The 26426-nt window shown below is 38.4% G+C and overlaps 2 protein-coding genes across 3 annotated transcripts; both read left to right on the forward strand.

Moving 5' to 3' along the window:
* Window positions 1–359: 359 nt before the first annotated feature.
* Window positions 360–7241, forward strand: LOC132858055 (neurogranin-like). Of its 2 annotated transcripts, none has more exons than XM_060888227.1 (3): window positions 360–497; window positions 2774–2972; window positions 6342–7241. In XM_060888227.1, the coding sequence occupies exons 1-3, from the start codon at window positions 483–485 to the stop codon at window positions 6392–6394; spliced, it is 267 nt and encodes an 88-aa protein (XP_060744210.1). In that variant the 5' UTR covers window positions 360–482; the 3' UTR covers window positions 6395–7241. The 2 variants fall into 2 exon arrangements, with proteins under 2 accessions (XP_060744210.1, XP_060744211.1); XM_060888228.1 differs by having other exon boundaries at window positions 6345–7241.
* A 5166-nt stretch (window positions 7242–12407) lies between these two features.
* hepacama (hepatic and glial cell adhesion molecule a) lies at window positions 12408–24835 on the forward strand. Its single transcript, XM_060888594.1, has 7 exons — window positions 12408–12633; window positions 15256–15594; window positions 16095–16376; window positions 18135–18228; window positions 19083–19147; window positions 22297–22373; window positions 22507–24835. Exons 1-7 carry the CDS (start codon window positions 12546–12548, stop codon window positions 22807–22809), a joined length of 1248 nt encoding a protein of 415 aa, XP_060744577.1. The 5' UTR covers window positions 12408–12545; the 3' UTR covers window positions 22810–24835.
* Window positions 24836–26426: the final 1591 nt, after the last annotated feature.

Raw genomic sequence — 26426 nt, forward strand, 5'->3', positions numbered from 1 at the left:
TCATGTCAGTTGAGTCAGAGTGATAATAGGTGAGATAATATACTGTAGTGCTAGTGAGACATCTTAGACATCTTAGACAGCTCTCTCTCTCCTTTATTCTCTCACTCTCGCTCTCTCTCTCTCTCTCTCCTTTATTCCATCTCTCTCTATTTCTCTCTCTCTGTCTCTCCTTTATTCTCTCTCTCTCCTTTATTCCCTCTCTCTCTCTTTCTCTCTCTCTCCTTTATTCCCCCTTCTCTCTCTCTCTCTCTCTCTCTCTCTCTCTCTCTCTCTCTCCTTTATCCCCCCCCCCTCTCTCTCTCACTCTCTCACCCCCCCTCCTTTATTTCCTCCCTCACTCTCCTCTCTCTCCCCCGCTCCTGCTTTCCACCCACTCCAGCTGGAGAATAATAAGCAGAGCTTGGTGAGAGGCGCGTGCGCTCCAATCTCTCTATCATCACCTTTCTCGTCTATTAGTCCAGTAAAGAACACATTTTGTCAGCATGGACTGCCACTGCGTAAGTACATGTCTGCCTTTTATACACCACTATTGATGGGTGATCTGTAACAGCGTATTAATATAACTTATTTAAGTTTTCTCCGAACAGCCTGAGTGAAAAGATAACCGTGACCGCATGCACTTGCACATTATTTCGTGCAACTTATCAAACACACCAGCTTTAAAATGGAAAATGCATTGCTTTTGTTCATGACCGTATGTGCTTCATGCTTCAACATATTCCTTTAGTGAGAAATAGTGCAAAAGAACGTTAGCATATTTAGTACTACTTGAAAACAATTTTGTATTATTTTCCACTTTAATATGATTTTCCTGAATTCACTTCCACATTCGTCCTCTAGAGGTCGCTGCAAAACTCTATTGTAGCACAAAGCCTTTTTAGTTTGGAAATCAATCTTTTTTCTTTCTTTTTTTTTTTTGCGATCAATTCAGTGTTATGTAGCGATTGAACCAAAAAAAATGGCTATATAACGTTTTGGACGATTTACTCAAGGTTTAGTGTTTCGAAATGTTAAAGTGACCCCTGGTGGTCAGATTGTGTCAGAGTATTGATTAGTGAAACGTTTTTGAAATATTGCGTGATTTGCTAAAAGAAGACGCAGTTGCCTATTTCTGAAGTACAAAATATAAACACTGAAGTTGTCTTGATTTTTTATTTTTTTTTATGAACCAAGGCATTTGCAATATGAGATATTCTGCAAATTAGGAGTCATATTTAATTTATAAAATATTTTTCTGCTGTGGGTGGATGGATGGGGAAAAAAAAACAAAAAAAAAAAACCCCACAATCACTAACTGAAGGCTTAGGTTCATAGGTTTAAACCCTACAAGATTTATTCCAGTAATAATTTTTAGGTGCTATTTTTTGTCCATAATGTCCAGCCCTAGCCCTTGAAAAAAAGATTTTCAAACTCTTAAAGTGAGATTTCTGGGTTAAATATTCAATGCCCGCATTTCCAGGGATTTACACTTTTTTTTTTTTTTTTTTGACAATTAATACAATATGATTGATTTATTAACAACACACAGTGTTCGTTAACAGGCTTACATATTGTAGTAGGAATTTGTGTTAGAATTGGATGTTGGAATATTAGTAATAATGATGTTTTGTGATGATGTTTTGTGATGTAATGATATTACAGCCCTGGCCTAGGGTTTCAAATATAAAATTCGCATAGACTAAAAACAAAGATAACACATTTTCAAGGATTTTTGAATCCAGATCACCAACACCATCTGTATGATTTAAGGCTGATGCAATCTGGAAGCTCTGTTGATTTTGCCTTTTAAACGGTAAAATAAAGTTACATATTTAATGCCACTAGTTCATTAATATAGCCCAAAGAATTATATTTACAAGAATAGGGATATTGTGATGTACCTTTTAGTTGCCAAAACGCACGGTAGTGGTTAAAACTGGTTAAAACACTTATTAAAAAGTACAAATTTCTTTATATTACACTCAAGCTGCTTATTTGATCAACTCTGGATTTGCAAACAGGAGTATGTCCATGCTCTAGTCTCTCTAGGATCTCTAGTCTACACTATATTTAACTTAAATAAATCATTTGGAAAGGCTAAGGAAGATTACATGAGCACTGGCAAACAACACAAATTCTTATTTAAGAATTCAAGAATGCATAACACCCCTGCCTTTGTCCATAAGGTGGGATAAAAATGTCAAAAAATGTTGAACAAAATGAAAAGGAGTTGATTAATTTTTAGTTCAGTGGGTGGCTCCATGCTTCACCCACCCAGAGGCTGTTTCAGCCCTGTCACTCATTCTATGCTTACCGGCTTTACAGATGCATAGTGGGAGAAGGCATGGGCTCACAAATTCAAGACTCATAAGCATTTATATCTGTATAGATAAATCCCACCAACACAAAACCTGCAAAACAAGGACAGCTGCATGTCCTCCTTCTCAGGAGAAATTATATCATGCATGACATGTTTTTAGCTCTGGAAAGGTTAAGTAATTATAATTGTCTTTCTGTAAATGATGAAATGTTCAGGGCCTTAATTACTTTTCTGAGTTCTTTTAATAGTTCCATAATTAGAGCTTCCTTTTACTGTGTATTGATATTTATTTCTGCAAGTAGAAATACTTTTAAGAAATTATTTTATATTGAAGCCAATACACACTGGGTAGGGATAGCACACTAAGCTGAGCTAAATTCAACAAAGATCATTGTTAGGTGAGGATAAGCATAAAATTATCAATGGAAATGGACCCTTGGTTACTGAACTTGTTCTTGGTTATTATGGTAACAGGAGGAGAGCAGCCAGCCGCAGGAGGAAGAGGACATCATGGACATCCCCCTGGATGACCCAGAGGCCAACAAGGCAGCCGCCAAGATTCAGGCTGGGTTCCGTGGCCATATGACCCGGAAGAAGTTGAAACCCGGTGATAAACCCGGGGAGGAGGTGAGCAGCACTGGTGAGACGCTCAACGGAAGCCAGGGGGACGCAGGTCAGTGACTGTCCCCAGTGTCTGTAGCCTGTAGACTGAGGACCAGGATAAGCTATGTAGTTCACACACTTCAAAGTTTTTTTCTTACCCCCAAAGACACGTACCAGAACTTAAAATAAGATGGACTTTCAGATTTTAGATTTAGGTGAAATTAGAAGTGAACTGAAGAATTATATTGACTTGTGAAATCTATACAGAACTGGCTTTATTGCCAAAACTGGTATGAAACATCTGGATACCTTCTTATGTGTACATTCACACATGTAAAATAATCCCAAAAAAGTTAAGTGGTAGTGTAGTACATGATATGGATCTGTTTAGCAGCTTGTAACCACTGTCGGTAACCTTTATTCCAAAGCTGTGTGTAGCCTCTTCTCATTAACATTTACCACAGTTAGTGCCCTTTCTTGTACATTCAGAGCACATTTGGATCTCCGTTGCATCCGTTATCATTACTTCTCCACACCGTCTGCTTCATTATCTCTCTGTGCATAAACTGTTTAGTTCTACGCATTTTCTGTATGTGGCATTTACCACTCTTGCTGTACAGGTGACCTTTCCCCTCAAAATATTATCCTTTATTATACAGTATTATATGTTCTCTGCCATCTAGTCAACTAGTAGACCTTTGTTACTAGTGTGGTTGGACATCAGTTATCCTCGACAGAATCATGTACTTTTTGCAGAGATTCTTTCCACATTTTATAGTCTTTTGTAACTAGGCTACAAGTGTCATGCTTGTTTGACAATTGTCAAGATGATTGACAATACCATGGTTGTTTGTTTGTTGGGTCTGCTGTCCCAAACAGTATGATGCCCCTCATACTGAATTGCCAACCAAAGACCTACCCAGAAGTCAGGGAGATGCTTCTGAAAGCAAGAACCATACTGTAAAGGCCTTTTATGGCCTAAACTAGAGTTTTGAGAATGTCATTATTTTAATCAGGTAGACCCATTGTATTGCCTTATTCCAAGTATCTTAACTTAATCTTCTTTCAGGGACTGCTAGACAGCGTCTTGCATGCCAGCTGACTGTGAAATGACCTAGTGGTTGAATCTCGTTTTCCAATGCTATGTCAGCCAAGTTTGTGAATCAGTCAGTTGACCTTACAGCATTCACTGAAGCTGATCCTGTAGAGTATTCCTTGCTGAGTCTGGTACATGCCCTGTGGTATTATTTATACCAGATGGCAGCCATTCAAGCCTCATACCAAATGTTCATTTTCCATGTAGGAAAGACTTTGGGTATTCCAATGGATATCCCAGTTGGATATACTAGGTGCCAAGTCTGTACTGTACAAGGATTGTGTCCTCTTCATGAAAATGCACTGCAAGTTGCTGCTACTTGTATGACGCTTCTGTTTCTCTAGATTCTAGAAGGTTAACATCACTTCTTCAGGTAATATGAATTTGGTGGTTATTTCAGGATATCTTTCTAGGATAAATTATTTCTGCTCCAAATTAAAGTCTTGCTATATATTATCCAGGTGTTTCATACTGCTCCTGGTAGTAACTGTATTATACTGTAGCTGAACTAGAACTTCATATAGAACAAGTTCTAAAACATAATTGAAGTTTTAGTAAATCTGGATAACCACAAAGGACACTTGTCATTTGCAAATGGCACTGGTTCAAGAAGAGAGAAAAAGATGGCTATATGGGTTGGGTTAAAAAGATGTTTTTTTTTCTTGCAAATACTGTGGCGCATATCACAATGTGACTTTGTTGGGATGCTTTGGCAAGCATGCACATATACCCTAGAGTTCAAAGTACCAGAGCTACATGAAACTACTAGAATTTTCTGACCATGCAGCCATTTTAAAGCATATTATTCAGTAACTAGTCAAAACTATTCAGTAAAGTGACACACTTATGTAGGTAGAAGAGCAAGGAATCAAATTCTGGACTCATTAACAATTTCTTGAAGTTTGTGGAGATTATAAATAAGGACAGAGTTGTCCATGTTCCTTGCTTTGTAGCTGTCATGTGATGGCTGGCTAGTAGGTGGGTATTAGGGAGAGAAAAAAAATTAGGAGGGTAAAAAAGAACACTAAAACTAATGGAACGACAGAGAGAAACCTTACACCTGCAGTATGGTAATCTTGTCTTGGTTTTAGAGGCACAAATCTAATTGTGACTGTGGGTGTCTGAAACCTCCGCTGTTTTTCCATAACTGTGTATGAAAATATCTCTTACTCTATACAAATGTTCTCTTTTCTTATACAATGCATTTGATTGCATGATTTAAAACAATGCTACAGCCATATTAATCCTAAGCACCCCTCTTTTATACAACTACCCCTACACTGTCCTATACTGTCCTAACAAAATCAGTACCCCATCTTCACACACTTCAACAATTTTTCTGACTCAAACCGTGTGCCTTGAACAGAAATGCTTAAATCACTTTAATTTAGCAGTAAAACCAGCACATATAAAGGGTCTAAAATTAATATTAAATATCCTACAAAGATTATGTTTTTCTGCATTTATGAAGTCCCTGAATATATCGGTATGGTTTGTTCAGCCTAAGAAGAAACTAAGGAATGCTGGTCATTCTAGGTGGAAAGTGGGGCATGCAACGAGTGTGAGTGCGTCCTTCTCACATCACCAGGCCTAGATTTCTCTCCTTCAGCTGTGCCGGTCCTCTGTACCCCACCTCTGAAGAGGACTGGGGGAATTTAGGCCTTTTTCTGTCAAGCAACATCAACCCAGTTCTTGGTTGCTATGCATTTTATAAATGGAGCTGTTATTTTTATACTCAGGTGCATCTGCACAACTGAGAAACTGGGTTCTGTCTTAACTGTGGTGTGAACAAAAAAAAAATAAAAAAACACCGGCATCTGGCTAGGTGTGGGAGTTATGCCCTAAAAATGATAGATGTGGATATTAAGAAATTATAATGATTAAGGCATAGAAGTAGTAATATTTAAAAAAACTGTATATAATATTCATAATTTATCACACGGGAGATTGTTTGTAGTGAGGAAATAATATTTCTGTCTCTACATTACTACATAACAGAGACAGAATCAGATCAATGCAATTATGGATACATCACACTTTAGAATTCACTAATGACTATATAGTGAATATGTGTGTATATATATTAAGAGAAAATATATAGACAATATACATTTTCTAGCTCTAATCTTTTATACATGCATCCACTTTATTAATGTTAATCCACATTACAAGCATTTTGCATATTGGAGGTATTAAGAATGTAATAAACACATAAATACACTGTTAAATCTGTTGCATGTTTGAACTAATTACCAATTAATGTGTGTAAACAATATCTCAACAATGGAACTGTTTGCAATATTGTCAACAGATCTAGATAAATCTGTTATGTGTTTTGGACAGCAGGGGGATCAGAAGGAGTAGAGACAGATGAGACGTCTGTGCCAGAGCAGTGAGGATTCTTCACTCTGGGGACAGCAGTTCCTGGAGACATACCTTTTTATTTAGAGACAAGCAGTAGTTGTAGGTTGGATCTCTCGTCTAAATTATGATCGCTCCTTCTTAATTATTCATTCAATCTCTATTTCTCTTTACCTATTTCTCTTTTTTTCTTTCTTCTTCCCGCTTCTAATCCAGTCTAACAAGAAATAACTGTCCCAAACCAGCATGCATTTGCATCTCACTGGGCATGAACTTGGTGCATTTGTATTCTTCCTGATTGTGTGCTAGTCCAAATGTTGGTGTGAAAGCGACAAGGAATGCCCGTAAGAGTTTAACACGTACTGCTCGACTCAGTAATATTTTAGACTTGAAATGATGTATCACAGCTGTCTTTTGTATTTGCTGTTTGCTTGAAGGTTTTGCCTTATCATGGTGGTTATTATTACGTACTGTAGTATGCATTATGTCATTATGTTTAAATACTTTAGGAATTTGTGAGTGTGTTTGATTGTGTGTGCGCGAGTGTGCGTGTGTATAATTTATTGAATGCTTTCTATATTTATTGCTGTTATGAATCTGCTTTATAATCTGTTAAATGTTTGCTTTGCTCCCTTTAATATTTAACTTCTCTGTAGAATCAGATGAAAAAAAGAAATCAGAGCTTCCAAAACGGCAGTTAGCATGGCTGGCCTTCTGTTCTTTCTTCTTTTTTTAAATAATCAAATTGCTGTATTTCAAGGAGTTTAAGAATTTTGATTTTACTAGGAATGTATGTTTTATTAATGGTTATAAAGATCATCTTGCATGTACACAATGGATTAAAGCATCAACAGTAAACTGAATAAAAAGCTCTGAAATGTAGTTTTCTGTGTAGATGATTTTGTGCTGTTTGCAGATCATTAGACTTCTGATGGCTTTTCATAAGAGATGCTGTAGCTCTGAATGGAAAGACAGCATAAAAGACTTGAGGCAGAAACTGAAATATTAATCTACACTTCTCTCTCATCATGATATCTTTGGGTTCTCCCAGTAGGAAACTAATCCAATAAACCTGAGCAATCATTTATTATGACTAAATGAATCGTTAACATCTGGCTTTAATTCTTCTTCTTATGTAACATTACCCAGAAGGAAGTAGTTTCATTAACCTGCCTAATAATATTACTTACATCAAAATATATACAGCCATCGCATACATTGTTCTCATTTGGGTCATTTGGGCAACGTGAAAAAAATTACAAGTAGGTCCAGCATGTAGGTTACATGCATTGTGTAGTGGAACCTGTGGTTATGGATAATTTATATTTATTAATTTATTTGAATGTACAGTGTTGTTATAGAGTACATGGCACTCTAGGATCACTGAAAAATGGTCTTTTTACATCTCCTCTCCAATTTCTGTGATCCTGTTCCCTCTGTAGCCTCAGATTCCTATTCTTGGCTGACAGGAGTAGAACTTGATCTGTTATTGAAATCTGCATCAAATTCAGCATGGTGTACATCGTGTGATGTATGTCTGCTCACCAGAGGAGAAATTAGTGTTTTTTTGAGTTACCTAACCTTCATATCAAGTCAAACCACAAGGCCGGATCTTTACTGATCTATATCATAAGCAAGGTGTTTCCACCTGCAAAACTGATGCTCACTGGGTGTTTTTTTCCCAGAGACATGCATGAAAAATCACAGAAGATTTCTACTAAAAACAGCCCATTCGGCATGGTGAAAGTCACCCGAGAGTCACATTCTTCCTTAATCTTCAAGCTTTTGCACCAACTCTTAAGTGTATCATGATAAAATTTAAAGGCATTTGCTGTTCGATTGATTGATTCGTTGATTGATTCATTGATTGATTCATACATTCATTCACTTCTGTCAACCTGATGCATTATCCTGGTCCTCCTACTGTGGGCCTATAGTGTGCATCTCCAGTGCATCTCAGGACAACATGTACACATTCATTCCTTGAGACAATTTAGGGCAACTAGGCCACCTGCATGTTTTTGGAAGGTAGAAGGAAACTGGAGAATGAAACCCACACGGACACACAGGGAGAACATGTGAAACTCAACACAAACAGCAACCTGGGAGCTGGAGCAGAAACCTCTTCTGCTACCATTTCATTATTTCCGAATGACAAATATGGATCTGCAGGTGTACCTGTAAACAGCAGTCCTGTCACATTGCACCAGGCTCATCTGAGTCACACTTCCTGAACCGATGAATCTTGCTGTGTGGTATTCTGGGCTATTTGTGATCCAGTCTGACTCTGGAGTGCAGTTTGAACTTTATAGTACAAACTTGCCTACAGTAGGGGTGTGAAAGTATGTCAATATGGTAGGACACTGTGATAAATTAAATTATTTCTATCACTATAGTGGTGTCGAATTATATCCTCTGGCAGATTTTTCATATCATGCCTTAGTCTAAAGCATCTCGTAGAAAATAACCCGAATTCTCTCACTCAAGACAACCCATGAGAGACCCCACAGTAATTGTCATGTTTGTCATGTTTATGGCTAAAGCTGGCTTCTTCCCAAGGTGCAGAAATGAGCAGTGGAGCTAGCCGGCCGCCCACACTGCCTCCCACATGCATGGGGCCCAGGCAGATAGCAGCGTCTCCTCACAATGAATCCTGTCACCGGCTACAGGAGTTAGAGCCTGCCATCAGCATTATCGCAGGTTGCCAATGGCAACCCAAAGCCTGCAAGACAGCTCTTCCTTCTCTTGTTCTTACACTCCTTCTGAAGCTGTTATGGGCACTGCGCTGCTTCCCAAGAATGCTGTTGACACCTCTGTCTGACACCGAACCTGTTACGCTCAGCAACACATTGTATTTATAGATGCTGAGATCACATGTAATCCCTGCAGAGAACATATGAATGATGAACAGCAATCATGGGCTGTAATGCAATGAACACTGAATCACCTTTTGACCAAAATGTATTGTATTAACTCAGCATAGCCTGTGTAGCACTGAGTCACCGAGTCAGAACATGGTCTCTATTAATTTTGTCTTTTACCCTCTAGTGGACATAATAGTGACTCGCAAACTCTACACTAGAATGTAGTCTAGATTTGGAGACTTTTCACAAAAAATGTCAGCTCAGATGCGAAACCTCAAAGAAACGTTATGGTAACACTTCACTATATAAAGTCCTCATACAGCATGATCATATAAAGATCGTTAGGTAATGCTTAAAGTGAAGAGCTAATGAACAGTTACAGAATGTTAATTAACAGAATGAGTTAGCAATATATCATTATATACTTAAGTATTAATATATGTTTATTTGTGGATATTATACTAAAGAGTTTTTCTCTAAGGTTCTCGGATGATTTTTAAATGTAAAGATTTAACAGGAAATGTTTCGTTTACATTTAATTTAGATATCACCTTTTCACCTGTTTCTCCTAAAAGCCATTAAAGGTAAAGAAGACATTTGAGAGAATCCTTTAGTTAATTTACAGAGTAAAATAAAGTGACTAGAATTAACAATTCAAATATATTTTGATCATTTTCTATACTCAATTAGTAAACTTGCCCACATTAAAACATTAATAAATAATTTAGTGTGGACAATAAATAAGTAGACTCTAGTGTTTAGTATAATCGAAAACCTTTTATACCATAAATGGAGCATTACTACATTTAAAGTAATTTAATAGTTTACTTGTTACCTAGTGTACTTTGCCTTGTGTTTGTAATTGAGTACTTTTATGCAAATAAGCCTATATGATAGTATAAATTCTCTACATGCACATATTATACTTCAAAAATCAAGGCAATACACTTATGTGCAATTTTGTATATATTTTACAGTATACTCTGTTTATTAATGGTGCTTGCAAAGCAACATTCTTACTATTGTGCATACACTTACGGATAAAACTTCGGCACGTAACTTGTCCCTCAGCTTTTGTCCTAGATCCATGAATTAGGTGTCAAATTGACCGGCTCATTGAGGAGAGGTGTGCTATGACTTTTCTAAGCAATCCGAGTACCGGTACTTCCGGTACCGGGTCTCAATTTGGCCTTTTTTTCCCATGGACTCCCATTATAAACTTTGGAGGTTTATAACTCGGCAAGCTTTTGAACTGTCTACACCAAACTCAGCCAGCTCCTTTAGGGTGATACTCTGAACAAAATTAAAATTAAATTGGTGTTCCGACTGGCCTTCCGGTTGTGCCGCAGCCCCGCCCCCAAAATATGCAAAATCAAAAAACTTTTTACAACATGGACATGTAACATATCAAAACCCTCAGAACAATGAGGGGAACTTCCTCACGTGTAATTTGATGAAGTCACGTGACGTCACGTGATTTCACATGAAAATAAAAAATTTGCACAACATGGACATGTGACATATCAAAACACTCAGCACAATGAGGGGAACTGCCTCACGTGTATTCTGGTCACATCACGTGAGGTCACGTGATGTCACGTGAAAATCAAAATTTAGCACAACATGGACATGTGACATATCAAAACACTCAGCACGATGAGGGGAACTTGCCACGTGCAAGCAACATTCACATTTTCTTCAGGAAATGTACGTTCTAGTTTATTCTTAATACTTCGTTGCCACACAAAATGTGCTTGTATTGTATTCATTAAAAAGTATGTTACCTTAACTTACCTTACTTTACCATTACTATGCAAAATAATAATAATAATAATAATAATAATAATAATAATAATAATAATAATAATAATAATAATAATAATAATCTATCCATTGTGACTTGGTTAACACAAACAAGGTGGATAAAGAGACTAATTTCCACAAACATCTTGAGCAGTTTTTTCAAGGTGGTAGTTCTACATGCTCCATAAAGCCCTTGCACTCTTCTCATGCTCTGCTGACCTTCTTCCTTACCCATTTTTATGATTTTACTTGATTGAGAACTTCAGAAGATGAGCATCCCAGTGGGGATTTTATCCTTCTGAAAAGGCTACAAAAGCCAAAGCCTGTATATATAAGGGTATTAAAGGGCACTCTTAGATCCCCATAAAAGCTTTGATTAGCTCAAACAGAGGAGTCATGCAACAGAAAAGGGGATTTTCTGGCTTTGCTCTTTGTCTGTCTAACACTCATTCTTTCTAATATACACATCCTTGTATTCTCAGAGGAGCCTAAATTTCATTACATGACATGCTGCGAATTTCCAGAGGTGTTATTCAAATGATCATACTATCAAACTAAACAATATTTCTTAGACTCAGGCATTTTTAGAGAGAATGATTTCAGCACCATGACATCATCTTTCTGTTAAGACTAGGAGTGTTAGTCTTGATGAGAGAATTATGCTTTATTCAAAGCTTGGATATCATGTAGATCTATATCACACAAAAAGAAATCTAAAATGATTAAGGCTCACCGAAATCTTTATTTCACCTACCCAAGCTGGACATCCAAGGGGCTAGACATTTAATTTTCACTAAGAAAATGAAACGAAACGTTGCCATTTTAAAGGGTTTGAGCAGTGTTTCAGAAGGCTGGGCAGACTGGGGCTCGGTTGGAGGGCGAATGTTTTTCAGCAACAGCAAGTCTATTCATTTTGTGCTCTTGTTCTGACGAGCTCACATGAGAACCCAAGAGCTTTCTTTTATGTGGCTTTTATGTTCTACAAGAGCAGCTAAGTTCCTGCCCTGCAGAATCTCATCAAGGACCTTATTTACAATAAAGACTGTAAATCAGTTTCGTGTCATTTATTTCAGGGTTTTTGTGAGACATTAAAAAAATAGCAGTTATATCAGTAGGACTATGAATTAAATTGTCTAGAAAGTTAAAAAAAATAGCAGCAATGTAATCAAAGTCTGTTTTAGAGAGAAAATACAGTGATATAAGTTCAACCTGTGACAGAACAATAGACTTATGGGGAAATACAATAGACACCACTGGATAAGGACACACACAGAGGCACCCCTGAAAATAGATGTGCACTGGGCAGAAACTTAGGCACACAGAAAGAGAGAGAGAGAGAGAGAGAGAGAGAGAGAGAGAGAGAGAGAAACAGAGAGCTGTTCATTGAGGGGTCCTGGGAGTGGGGTTCAGAGCAGGCAGCGTCCAGTCTGGCAGGAAGTGTTGTGTGTTCACGGAGACGTGCCTGGAGTGGCCAAACCATGCTGAGTGCGGGGGAGAGAAACCTAATGCTACTCCCAAGATGAAGGCGGAGATGCAGGCTTCCTCCAAAGAGGCAGGAGTTTTATCACTTTTCCAGAAACTGTGTATCTTCACCTATTTCCTGGCAGGTAAGTAAAGAAATACCTGCTGTGTCATGTGTCCCAGGGTTAAAACTGCAGAGAAAAGAAAAAAGAAATAAGTAATAAAAAAAGTGTTTAAATACGTATGCAATGCTGCATAGGTAATTGTGGAATTGTTGGGTTCTTATGTTTTTACATTATTTACATATTTTTTAATATTGTGCAGATGATTTAAAATCTTAACAGATGAAAACTTTTAGGTCATGAATTTGATATGCGTTCCTTGGCTTAGTTGAATAATTTCTTACTTCAGTCGAAACACTTAAAAACAATGCTATGTAATTATTGATATAATTTCCTCCATAATTAAATCAGCTGCAAAAGCATTATTTGTATTTTATTTTATTAGTTCCCCCTGAGTAAGGGTTGGTTTCATGTTGTGAGTTTGTAAGAGATTGTAGCATATTGTAGATTAGATGGAGAAAGACATTAGGAAATAGGAGGTTGTTTCATGCAGCAGAACATGTAGCAGTCGAAGCCTGGCTCCAAGCACTACTTTTGTGTCATTGTGCTGTGTGTTGATTAGCAAAATCACTGAGCAGCCACTGTCTGGTAGCCACCAATCACATAAGAGCCTGGCTATCACCCAGCTGGCCCACAGAGGATGAGGATAGGCCTACAATCCTGGCCTTTGTTAACTCGTCTTGGCAAGCCGTGAACGCTGAGGCCTGTTACCAAGGCGATGAAGACATGCCATGCTGAATCGCACTACATAGTCCTGCTACAACTGAGTAGAGGAACAGCCTTTGAACCTGCTGGAATATTCAGATGGCTTTGCTACAGAATAATAATGGTTCAGCAACTCAGGAAGCCTGGAGAGTATTTAGCCAACATGGCAGACCTAAGATTTGCCCCTGAATTCTCAAAAAAGCTTTATTCAATCTAATTTGTCTAATCTAATAAGTCGCTAAGGTGAAAGGGAGTGTTTTTTTTTTAATAAAGTATAGCCAGGAATAAATATTCAGAACTCATTAGTATATACTTTGAGATGAATGATCAAATTACGAATTAAAATACTAGCAAAATGCTTTTTTGACTTTCCAAGACATAAAATAGAATTTTATAAACCAAAATTTTGTATAAGAAATAGAAGAGCAATAATAAAAATGTATAAAGGAAATGAAAGGTGGATAGCAGTAACAGTATGAACTATATTTGGAATAAAATGCAAATATGTGCAGTTGTAGGTGCAATGCAATTCTGTGCAACAATAGGCTGAGAAAGTTGCAGAGAAATTGATAAAATGCACACCGATCAGCCATAACATCAACACCACTGACAGGTGAAGTAGTGTAATGATATGGTCAATGTTCTGCTGGGAAACATTGGGTCCTGATATTCGTGTGGATGTTAATTTGATACATAACACCTTTCCAATTATTGTGGCAAACCATGTACCATTCATGGCAACAGTATTCTCTAATCTCAGTGGCCTCTGTCATTCTGAAAACTGCAAAAATTCTTCAGGAATTATTTAGGAACATGACAGCGAGTCAAGGCATTGACTTTGCCCTTGAAATTCCCCAGATCTCAATCCAATCAAGCATCTATGGAATGTGCTGGACAAAAAAGTATGCTCCATAAAGATCCCACTTCACAACTTGGTACCTGACATCACAGCACACCTTCAGAGGTCTTGCAAAGTCCATGCCTTGATAGGTCAGAGCTGTATGAGAGGCACAAGGGGATCAACACAATATTAGGCAGATGGTTTTCATGTTATCAGTTTTATATTTACATATATAACACATCTAATGTATAAATATCTGAAGGAAATCAATTAATATGCTGTGGTCATTAGACACCATATGTGGCCATATTATGTATTTCAAGCCTAATATTTAATATGTTGTGGAAACTTCATACATCATAAATATTAATAAATATTATATTAATAATCATAAGTATTATTATAAAAATATATATATTCATAAATATCATTTGGTGTATATAATATTTACATTATTGACAATATTTACATGTATAATTGATAGAAAGAGATATTTTATTTGACAGTATTTCAAGATTCATACATACATATTTATTTATCAAAGTAATTACATGTATAGTAGAAGAGCAAAAATGTTAAGATTCCAATCTAAATGAATAACAACTTTCCATTTTTCATCAGAGCTTTTTTCATCCAAAAATACTATAGTAGCTATCACTTATTTACTCATTTTGCATGTCATATAGTTAATTGTTTGTGTCTCTGTGGTGTTTGCTTGTTTTGTGTATCCATGATGAGCCAACATCTTGTGCTGTAGGTATTGCACCAAATCAAAAACCTTAAATCTTATGCAGTATTCAAGGTTAGGGTATAGCCTAAAGTTATGACAGCACTTTGCAGATCTATAAAGTTCTACTGAATTTTCATCTTAGATTTTCTTCAATTTTTTAGTTTGGTCATAAATATTGCTGATTGGAGTTTGATTGTGTATGGAAAAGATACACAAAAAAGGCCCAAACGATTAAGTAGATATTTGTGAAGTTTTATTCTTTGACCAAATTTTATCTATAAATAGAAAATAATGGAAGTTTATTGTTAAACATAGTAGATTATAAATTCATTAAGGTCACCGTTGTGTCATGTTTTGTGTTTACATAAAGTTGTCAGTGGCGTGAACATCACCTGCCCATCCTCTATCGTAAGAGGCACCTTAGGTGGCTCGGCCCTGCTCTCCGTCAGCTACACCAGCACCAGCTCTGACAGGCCTGTCATCAAGTGGCAGCTGAAGAGGGACAAACCTGTCACTGTGGTACAGTCTATCGGCACTGATATCATTGGGAACTTGCGGAGCGAGTACCGCGGCCGCATCATGCTCTTCGAAAATGGCTCACTCCTGCTCAACTACCTGCAGCTGTCAGATGAGGGTGCTTATGAAGTAGAGATCTCCATCACTGATGACACCTTTACCGGGGAGAAACACATGAACCTCACTGTAGACGGTAGGCAGGGGCAGGAGGGTTTCCTTACAGCATTTAGATTGCCATTTACAGCTCCAGCATAAACACACTAGTGCATAGCTCTGGAGATTCATTCCATTTCTGTTTGAACCTAACAGATTGAAGTTTGAAATTTGAAGAAGAAAGAACCAAGCAGTGTTTTCCTAATGGTATCCAATGACCCAATTTTATTTGGGCTTGTGTCCACTGCAGATTCCTGGCTGACACAATAGAATTCTGAGATGCTTATTAGGGTCCAAATGTCTGAGAACAGATTGAAAATTTAGGATTGGGATTTTTTTCTAAATAAAAATAAGGTTTTTACGATTTAGCAAATGCTTTCTTTGTTTAGCAGGAAAGCAAGAAGAAAAAACTGAAACACTTACTTGTTACTGAAACTGAAATAAGTTGCTCAGAATTATTCCTATTAAATGGAAACATTATGCAACAAATCCACATTAAAAAAAAAGGAAATTCTGAATTTTTGTGTTTTTCTTTTTTAGTACCTGTATCCAGGCCATATGTGCACCTGGTGGCTTCCTCTGTGCTGGAGCTTACTGAGCACTTTACACTTAACTGCACTCATGAAAGGGGCACAAAGCCTATTTATGGCTGGCTGAAGGGCGGGAAGCCTCTGACCAATGACTCACGTCTGCTTCTGTCACAAGACCAGAAAGTTCTGACTATCTCCAGGGTTCTAATATCAGATGATGATGTCTACACATGCACTGTAGAGAATCCCATCAGCAACATGAAGAGCACACCTATCAGACTCACTGTCTACAGTAGGTGCAATCCTTTTTTTCCCCCAACCTAATCTCTGTCTAATCTGTGTCTTTTTCCAAGGAGAATAGCTCTGACATATTTCTCGGTACTTAACAAATGGAAGAAAACAAACCGACTCAAAACTCACCTTTAATGGAAGACTTACTTGAGGTGTTGAACTTTTGCAATAAAGATTCTAAGATGTCTTAGAATAAACCCAGGAATATTTACAGTTTGCTAGCATTGCTTTTGTTTAAGTTTTTGTTTTGTTTGTGAGTGCATTTTAAGTGCATAGTTTCTTAGGTGAGGCTGTTATATCTGTACAGCGAGCAACTAGACACATCTGTAGATGCTGATGATTCGGCTGCTACTGCTGATTCATTTATTTTATACATCATAAGTGTGCAGTTTAGAAACTCCTTGCTTACTGGTAACTATGCATTTTGATCTGTTACTATGTAGGATGTTGAATTCTGAAAGCAAGAATTATACAAATTTAGAGCTTAACATTTTCTTTGATTTTCTTTGAAATGTACATTGCTACCTAAGTCGAACAGAAAAACAGTGACCCTATCTGTTGTGTCCCAATACAATCCATAATGTTATCATCCAGAGTTTGTGAGCTTGAATTTTAAAAATGGCAAAAGTCAAGCTTGAGTTTAATAGAGCAAAATTAACCATGAATGAGTGAGGGTGGATGAGCAGAGTTTTGAGGTGTATAGTGAACCATTGAATTAAACCCATATGAATAAAATTCTAGGAATGAGTGATAGAGTTTTGATAGATTTTGAGAAACAGAGTCAAAATTATTTATTATTCACAATTATCCATATAGCACTGATAGAAAGGATACAGTTTAGGTTTATTCATTCATTCATTCATTTATCTTCTACCGCTTATCCGAACTACCTCGGGTCACGGGGAGCCTGTGCTGATGATCTCAGGCGTCATCGGGCATCAAGGCAGGATACACCCTGGACGGAGTGCCAACCCATCGCAGGGCACACACACACTCTCATTCACTCACGCAATCACACACTACGGACAATTTTCCAGAGATGCCAATCAACCTACCATGCATGTCTTTGGACCGGGGGAGGAAACCAGAGTACCCGGAGGAAACCCCCGAGGCACGGGGAGAACATGCAAACTCCACACACACAAGGCGGAGGCGGGAATCGAACCCCCAACCCTGGAGGTGTGAGGCGAACGTGCTAACCACTAAGCCACCGTGCCCCTCTCAGTTTAGGTTTAACTAAATTAAATTCATTATATACTAATGCTGTAAAAAAATAATAATAATTTCATGCCAGGTGAAAATTTTGTATACAAAATAGTGAAACTTAGTTTACTTACTGTTGCCTCTCCTTCCACCACTACCTCCTCTTCTTCCCCCTCTTGTTCCTCCTCCTCCTCCTTATACACTACCACACATTTAAGACACAGCAACAACCCAGTGGGGTTCTGCATTCTCTCTTCACCTGACTGCCCTTTAAAAAAAACACAAGCACCACTATTCATTTCCACTCTAACAAATCTTCTAAACAAATCCAGTCTGTCGTCTCAGTTTGAGCTCGGAGCCTCATTTAAACTTGTTTCTTTGGAGCACAATTTAAAGAGTTCACACTTTGTTTCATTTGAGCAGTAAAATCATTTTACGGTAGTGCTGCATGCATGTAGGTGGAAAGAGATGGACGAACAGTGGCACATGTTTTTCAGTGCGACAGAACAGCACCATGACAACATTGGTCTTCCTGGTGTTTTCTTTTTTTCTGCAGAACGAAGCTCTCTCTATATCATCCTATCCACTGGTGGAATTTTTTTGCTCATAACCTTGGTGACGGTGTGTGCCTGCTGGAAGCCTTCCAAAAAGTAATCTCACTTCCTCAGTCAATACTTTGGTTATAATAAGCCTGAAATCACACTTTACTAAAAGGTTCACATACAGTGTATTCAGGATTATTAAAGATTATTGGCATTATGTGTGGAAGGGTAACAAAAAATGTTAATGATGATTGACAGTGAATGTTACGGAATGATAATTTGTCATTCTGAGACATTTTATATTTTCTTTTCTTGCCCATCCAATTTTAAATATAAACCCTAATTAAGGGTATATTGCAAATAGAAATAGAATATACATATTGGTAAAAATGTAACTGGATTCTATTCATGAATAGATCAAACTCCTGCAAGTTTCTCAACAGACCCTTTTTGTAGATCAGTAAATAAGATCTCAAAGCAACATTTTTTATGGGGCTGGCTTCAAAGGTCAAATTGTGCTGTGTTACATACAAGCCTATAATTTGGGTTAAGCTAAATTCTCCCTAAACACACCCTGTGGCAATATTTTTTTTACTATTAATCCTGAAATTCACAGTATTACTTCAGAGTTCACAAGATGTAAATACTCAACAGCATTATCAAAAAAGTTGTTATTATTATAACCTAAATGTTCATTTTATGTATATAGTGACTTACTAATACTATAAATATCACTACTTATGGACTTAAAAAGTGAGATGCCTTTAATAGACAGGGGTCACTCGATACAACCTAGAAACAGAATATCTAATATGAACAGTTATGTCTAATAATAATGAATATAAATATTAACCATATTATAAATTTGCTGAACCTTCTATCTACACCACTGCAGCAGACATGTGATCTATTATTTGTTAATTTGCTATTCACAAAGCTCATCTCTTCATCTGATTTTACAGAAAAAGGCAACAGCCTCTTATGCAGAGCAGGCAGAATGTAGAGCAGAGCAATGGCAATCATGAAGGTAACGTCTCAAGATTTCAATCTTTTTTATTTTTAATTCATTCTATTTTATAGGCAAGTTAATTCTAAATATCATGTATATGATGGCAAGGTAAGTGGTAGAATTTCAGGAGTAATGCATTTATTTATATTTTCATTCATCTAAAGAATTAACACTTTATAATAATATACTTTATAAAGCTACATGTATCTTACATAGATCATTAATGACAACTAGCCTTAACCTACATCTATAAAGGCAAAATCTGACAGGTTTGTGCTCTCATAAATATTGCTTTTTATCATAATGTGCCATAAACTGGTTTAGATATTTACATAATAGTAATGAAGTAATGATGTGACATGCATCAGGCATACGTACAGTATTTAATTATATTATCATAGGCTTTAAGGTTGTCTCACATAGCAAAAAAAAAAAAAGGATTTAAACTTAAAAATATATATAATCTAAAAAATATATAAAACAACATTTAAACTATCCATCCATCCATCCATCCATCCAACGACATGTCTTCCACTGAGGAAGCAGAGGCAGAGGGCTCAGTTGAGGACTCATCGATCCCCCAAGCTGAGGTCACTGAGGTGGTTGAGAAGCTCCTCAGTGGCAAGGCACCGGGGGTGGATGAGATCCGCCCTGAGTACCTCAAGTCTCTGGATGTTGTGGGGCTGTCTTGGTTGACACGCCTCTGCAACATCGCGTGGCGGCTGGGGACAGTGCCTCTGGACTGGCAGACTGGGGTGGTGGTCCCTCTGTTTAAGAAGGGGGCCTGGAGGGTGTGTTCCAACTACAGGGGGATCACATTCCTCAGCCTCCCCGGAAAAGTCTATGCCAGGGTACTGGAGAGGAGAATTCGGCCGATAGTCGAACCTCGGATTCAGGAGGAACAATGTGGGTTTCGTCCCGGTCGTGGAACACTGGACCATCTCTATACCCTCACCAGGTTGCTGGAGGGTTCATGGGAGTTTGCCCAACCAGTCCACATGTGCTTTGTGGATCTGGAGAAGGCATTCGACTGTGTCCCTCGTGGTGATCTGTGGGGGGTGCTCTGGGAGTATGGGGTCCGGGGCCCTCTGCTAAGGGCTGTTCGGTCCCTATATGACCGGAGCAGGAGTTTGGTTCGCATTGCCGGCAGTAAGTCAGACTTGTTCCCGGTGCATGTTGGACTCCGGCAGGGCTGCCCTTTGTCACCGGTCCTGTTCATTATTTATATGGACAGGATTTCTAGGCGCAGTCAGGGGCCGGAGGGAGTCCGGTTTGGGGACCACGGGATTTCGTCTCTGCTTTTTGCAGATGATGTTGTCCTGTTGGCTTCTTCAAATCAGGACCTTCAGCGTGCACTGGGACGGTTTGCAGCCGAGTGTGAAACGGCAGGGATGAGAATCAGCACCTCCAAGTCCGAGGCCATGGTTCTCAGCCGGAAAAGGGTGGCTTGTCCCCTTCGGGTTGGTGAAAAGCTCCTGCCTCAAGTGGAGGAGTTTAAGTATCTTGGGGTCTTGTTCACGAGTGAGGGAAGGATGGAGCGGGAGATCGGCAGGCGGATCGGTGTATCTTCTGCAGTGATGCGGTCGATATACCGGTCTGTTGTGGTGAAGAAAGAGCTGAGCCGCAAGGCGAAGCTCTCTATTTACCAGTCGATCTACGTTCCTACCCTTACCTATGGTCATGAGCTTTGGGTCATGACCGAAAGGACAAGATCCCGGATACAGGCGGCCGAAATGAGTTTCCTCCGCAGGGTGGCTGGGCGCTCCCTTAGAGATAGGGTGAGGAGCTCGGTCACTCGGGAGGAGCTCAGAGTAGAGCCGCTGCTCCTCCACATCGAGAGGAGTCAGCTGAGGTGGCTCGGGCATCTGTTCCGGATGCCTCCTGGACGCCTCCCTGGGGAGGTGTTCCGGGCATGTCCAACCGGGAGGAGGCCCCGGGGAAGACCTAGGACACGCTGGAGGGACTATGTCTCTCGGCTGGCCTGGGAACGCCTCGGTATTCCCCCGGAGGAGCTGGAGGAAGTGTCTGGGGAGAGGGAAGTCTGGGTGTCCCTGCTCAGACTGCTGCCCCCGCGACCCGGCCCCGGATAAGCGGTAGAAGATGGATGGATGGATGGATAACTAATTCAGTACACTGTAATAAATATTAATCAAATAGTACAACTTTAAATTACAAATACAAACCACTCATCTGTATTCACTATATAAAATTCCACTTCCCAGTTTTAACTGATTACTTAAAAAGGGATGCTAATTTTACCTGAAGCATCCTTAATGAGAATATACAATTCAACATGAGCTAGCTAGCCGACATGCTATAAAGTGAGTGTTACTTCTTCAGGTTTCCGCTAACTGAGCAAAAATAAACATTTGGAAATTTTGTGTCTGAAATATCAATTACTCCATATTCATTTGTTTATGGAAGTTTATAAAAGCAATATCGCACTTGCAATTGTGTTTTTACTAAATAAATAATGGTGGAATATAGCTACAGCACGCTACAGGCTAGCGATGAGTCTACAGTCTCAGGTCTTAGAACCTTATGTTTTATGTGTGCTACTGACACTATACAGTATATCAGGTTTACATCATAATACCTTTGGTAGCTTAGCAAACTGCACCCAGAAGTGGAACGTAACATAAAGTACTATACATATAATCTTCTACTGCATTTCTCACTAGTTAACTTTTAATTAATCAGTGGAGTTTGCAAGGTTTGCTATTAGCATTCAACTAATTTGTATGCTAGCTACAGTTTTATCTATAAAGCTGTTGGTAGTTAGCCTTAGCCAAAGTTTTTTTTTACGTTCCTGGGTTGGTTTCAGGCAGACTTTTTACTCTTTTCCTTAACTTTCTAGTACTTTTGCTTTCCTAGTTAAATTTAACAGATTATAATTTTTCACCTTAACTTGAATTGAAGAATTTGAAGCTGTACCTGGGTATTTACAGTATATTGTAATAAATAATTGCTTTTTTCTGAAGTAAAGACTACCTTATTACCTTTTAATGTAAAGTGAGTAAACACTAACACTCACAAACACTAAGTCTGAGTGTAAGGCAGCCTGGTTGTTCATATAAGTGTTACTGAAATAAGGATTTATGTCATCGTCACAGTATTACCAAATAAACATTATCAGTACACTAATAATACATATCCATACTTTGTAGTTTCAGTTGATATTGTGCCAGGGAGAAGCTACCATAACCGAAAAGGCCCAGGTGGATTATACGTTCTGAAGGAAACAGTAAGTAAAAATATCTTCCTGAATCATTAAAGCAGAGTTGCTTTACAGTTTATTGTTTACAAATGTTAGAATAGCTGTGTGACTCCCTTTAGCTTAGTTGATTGCATTCTACTATTTTCTAATACAACTGCAGGACTTTTCTGAAGACCAAGACGAGGACCCATGTAGCTACATCCACCCTTTGAATCCACACAGTCCACCTTGCTATCCTAGCACATTCTCCTCTCCAGAAGCATATACCTACTCAGGAAGAAGATACCCTCGTACCCCTGTCCCCTCTCCTCCCCCAACCCCAACCTCTGCCATGCCCATGGCACCCTCACCACACCTGCGAAGCTTACCGCGAAAGCCCCTCCCATCAGCTGCAAGCCCCACCCCATCACAGACAGAGGAACAGTCGACTGTACACGAGTCTAGCATTCACAGTCACATTTAGCCATCAAATCATAGCACAATATTAGAGACAAACAAATATATAAAGAAAAAGGAAATGTCTGAATGTGTATGTTAAGGTGTAGCGGTCTGGGAAAACTTCATATACTGAGTTTCTACCATACAAATTTTCTCTTCTAAAGCTTGTTTATCACTTGTATGTAACTCTACCAAAAGTAAAGTGCTAACATTTTAAATCTATCCCCTAAAGTGAAAAAAGAAAATATTTCATTTTCTGTTTCTATCAGACTCCACTGCAGACATTCTGACTGTCTGTATCTGAATTTATTATGCTTATGTTTATTTCACTATACCATGTATCTATCATACAACCTGATAAAATTAGGACATTCAGAGTGAGTTGAGTTATTCATGGATTTTATATAGTAATAACCAGCATTCATTCATTCATTCATTCATCTTCTACCGCTTATCCGAACTTCCTTGGGTCACGGGGAGCCTGTGCCTATCTCAGACGTCATCGGGCATCAAGGCAGGATACACCCTGGACGGAGTGCAAACCCATCGCAGGGCACACACACACACACTCATTCACTCACGCAATCACACACTAGGGACAATTTTCCAGAGATGCCAATCAACCTACCATGCATGTCTTTGGACCGGGGGAGGAAACCGGAGTACCCGGAGGAAACCCCCGAGGCACGGGGAGAACATGCAAACTCCACACACACAAGGTGGAGGCGGGAATCGAACTCCGGCCCTGGAGGTGTGAAGCGAACGTGCTAACTACTAAGCCTCCGTGCCCCCCCAACAACCAGCATTCAGAAATCAAATATAAGTTACTGTACGAATACAGGGTGGAAAGCCCATTTATCTGGCATGACATATAGCAACACAAAGAAGAGTTAATCCAACACCACTGTCTGCTTGTTTAATACAACCATTATATGTCTGTAAATAGACTAAAATAAACTAGGGAATGCCATTTGAAAAAAATATTAAGTGCATAAATATGATTATTAATTTGGATTCCTTTAAAATCCACAAAATTATTTCGTTTGCATGGAGGATAATGGAAAGCACAGCAAATTTCATTAAAAAAATAGATTATTAAAAACCCCTGTCCTGGACACTTCTACTCAAGATAAATCTGGCAACATGGAAGTGTGAAATATATGTAGCCACCACACTCATTTTTGTTGTAGATTATGGAACGTGTTTGGGAGGATTTGTGAACATTCAGACAAAAGTGATTTCATTAGTGAGTTCAGGTACTGATGTCAGATGAGGAGGGCTGGGGTGCATTTGGTGTTCCAGTTGATCCCAGAGGTGCTCAGTGGATGTTTGAGACAGAGTCAGGGCTCTCTTACATTCCACTCGAGTTCTTCAACTCCAATCTCGGTAAACCATGTCTTCATGGAGCTTGCTTTGTTTGGGCCTCTTATTCACAATGAGGAGAACCTGTAATCCTGTAATGCTGCAATTGCTTCCAACATTGTGGCAACAGTTAAAGGAAAACCCACATGTGGGTGTGATGTTCAACATACTTTACTTTATCACATAGTGTATAAGCAGATGATTTATATAATCTGAATGCCACATCCAGAAAAGCATCTGTATAAAACCTATCACTGAAAAAGCATGACATTCAACTCATAACCTTTGCATTTTAGTCACTTGGCTAAGTATATCATACTTAGAAAATATGGTTATGCGGACTGACTGTTTTTTACATCAGTGTTTGTAAAATTAACTTCTTACCCAATGTAATGGAAAAATGTAAAGCTGAAGCAAAACACATTTTCTTTTGTTCACTTTTAGCCACAGGTTTTCCCAGGCTACCACACATATTGTATATCATTGGTAACAAAAACTAAATGTATCATAGAAGTCAGAAATATCAGATTATATGTGGGGTACATGTTGTGAAATGGCTTTATGTCAGTTCAAAGTCACCATACCTGTACTTCTTGAACATTTATTTCTATGTTTCTACTTCAGGGCATGTTAAATGGAGCACATTCACTTTTCAATTCTTAAAGCAATATCAGACACCTAACATAGCAATAAACGATGGATAGTGGACTGGACAGTTTTCAATAAATAAAACATGAAATTTTTTGGATTATGATGTTTTGCTTTAATATTCAGTAGTAGCTCCTCAATGAAACGAGCCACAAAACTCATTTGACCTTAGCTGATATTTCTTTTCCATACTTTTAAATTATGCTCAATAATTAATTAACCAGTCTTATATAATGACTGCAAACTTGGTAAAGGAAAGTAATATTGTCTGGTGAGTCATTCTGTGTCTGGATGGGTTTCACTTTTCACAGTGGCTGCCCTCAGCAATTCCACATAACAGTATGTTCTTGAAGTGTGGTGTATTTTCACACTAGAGGGTGTTTGTGTAGCTGCTCTGAAAACAAAACTCGGCCAAATTCTTACTTATCATCCTGTCGTTTTGTGCCCGACATCTAACGCTGGCCTCTTTTATTAATCATTTAGCAAAGTTATGTAAATGTGTTTGTTGCACAAGCAAATAAATTCCCAATAGATCCAGAGATAAAGCATATATGGATAGAAAACTATCACATTAAACTTAGCAGAATAAGAAATAATATTTTACAAGTGCAATAAGATATCTTTAAGTAAAGGTAGATTTGTGGTTACAAGTAGGAATGTATGAACTACTGCAATTGACATTAAATTTGTTTCATTTCAATTTAATTTCAGTAATAAATAATCTAATATACTAATTTAATTTAATTTACAAATTATTTAATTTATTTCTGTTCATTACTACTCATTATGTTTCAGCTAATCTACAATACTACACTTTGACCAGTAGATGGTGACAGAGTTGTCTTTATGAAACGGTAGTCTCCCAAAATTTCTTTACTAAGATGCATGGATGATACATCATGAGAAGGTCAAGTTCTCACTCACTCACTCACTTTCTACCGCTTTATCCAAACTACCTCGGGTCACGGGGAGCCTGTGCCTCACAGGCGTCATCGGGCATCAAGGCAGGATACACTCTGGACAGAGTGGCAACCCATCGCAGGGCACGGGGAGGCACGGGGAGAACATGCAAACTCCACACACACAAGGCGGAGGTGGGAATCGAACCCCCAACCCTGGAGGTGTGAGGCGAACGTGCTAACCACTAAGCCACCGTGCCCCCAGAAGGTCAAGTTGATGTAGAAATTCAGCCTTTTAACCATCCAGCTAAATAATGCTGGGAACCCCATTGGCCAACACACCAGTCATTCTACCATTATGGGAGACCACCTAAACCAGCAAAAACCATCAGAGCATTTTTTTAAAGCAAGGAATAATCTTATCAAACCCTTCACTACCAGATTACAGTCTGATACTTAGTCTATACCTTTGAGGATGTGAAAGAATTCTTTGAATCTTTTCATCACATTAAGTGAAGTCTCGATATGGTTTGACTGATTATTTAATCTAACATTTTCCAGAAAGGATTTGAATTAAATTGAATTAAATTGATTAAATCTCTAATAATATCATTCAGTTTTTAGTGCACCATGAAATGATATTCGCTGTATTAATTGTTGTGTACTTTATTGGTAAGTATCCATGTAAATTAATTTAGTTTCATTAATTTCTGTTATCCTTCTGTTCGTTTGC

The sequence above is a fragment of the Tachysurus vachellii genome, chromosome 15 (assembly GCF_030014155.1).
Source record: "Tachysurus vachellii isolate PV-2020 chromosome 15, HZAU_Pvac_v1, whole genome shotgun sequence".
NCBI lineage: Eukaryota > Metazoa > Chordata > Actinopteri > Siluriformes > Bagridae > Tachysurus > Tachysurus vachellii.

Bases quoted from the DNA above. Each gene is read 5' to 3' on its own strand.
- LOC132858055 (XM_060888227.1), top strand. The intron at 2,973-6,341 runs GTCAGTGACTGT...TGTTTTGGACAG, and splicing joins CGGAAGCCAGGGGGACGCAG to CAGGGGGATCAGAAGGAGTA.
- hepacama (XM_060888594.1), top strand. From the start codon at position 12,546: ATGAAGGCGGAGATGCAGGCTTCCTCCAAAGAGGCAGGAGTTTTATCA. The intron at 12,634-15,255 runs GTAAGTAAAGAA...GTTTACATAAAG, and splicing joins CTTCACCTATTTCCTGGCAG to TTGTCAGTGGCGTGAACATC. The intron at 16,377-18,134 runs GTAGGTGCAATC...TTTTTTCTGCAG, and splicing joins TATCAGACTCACTGTCTACA to AACGAAGCTCTCTCTATATC.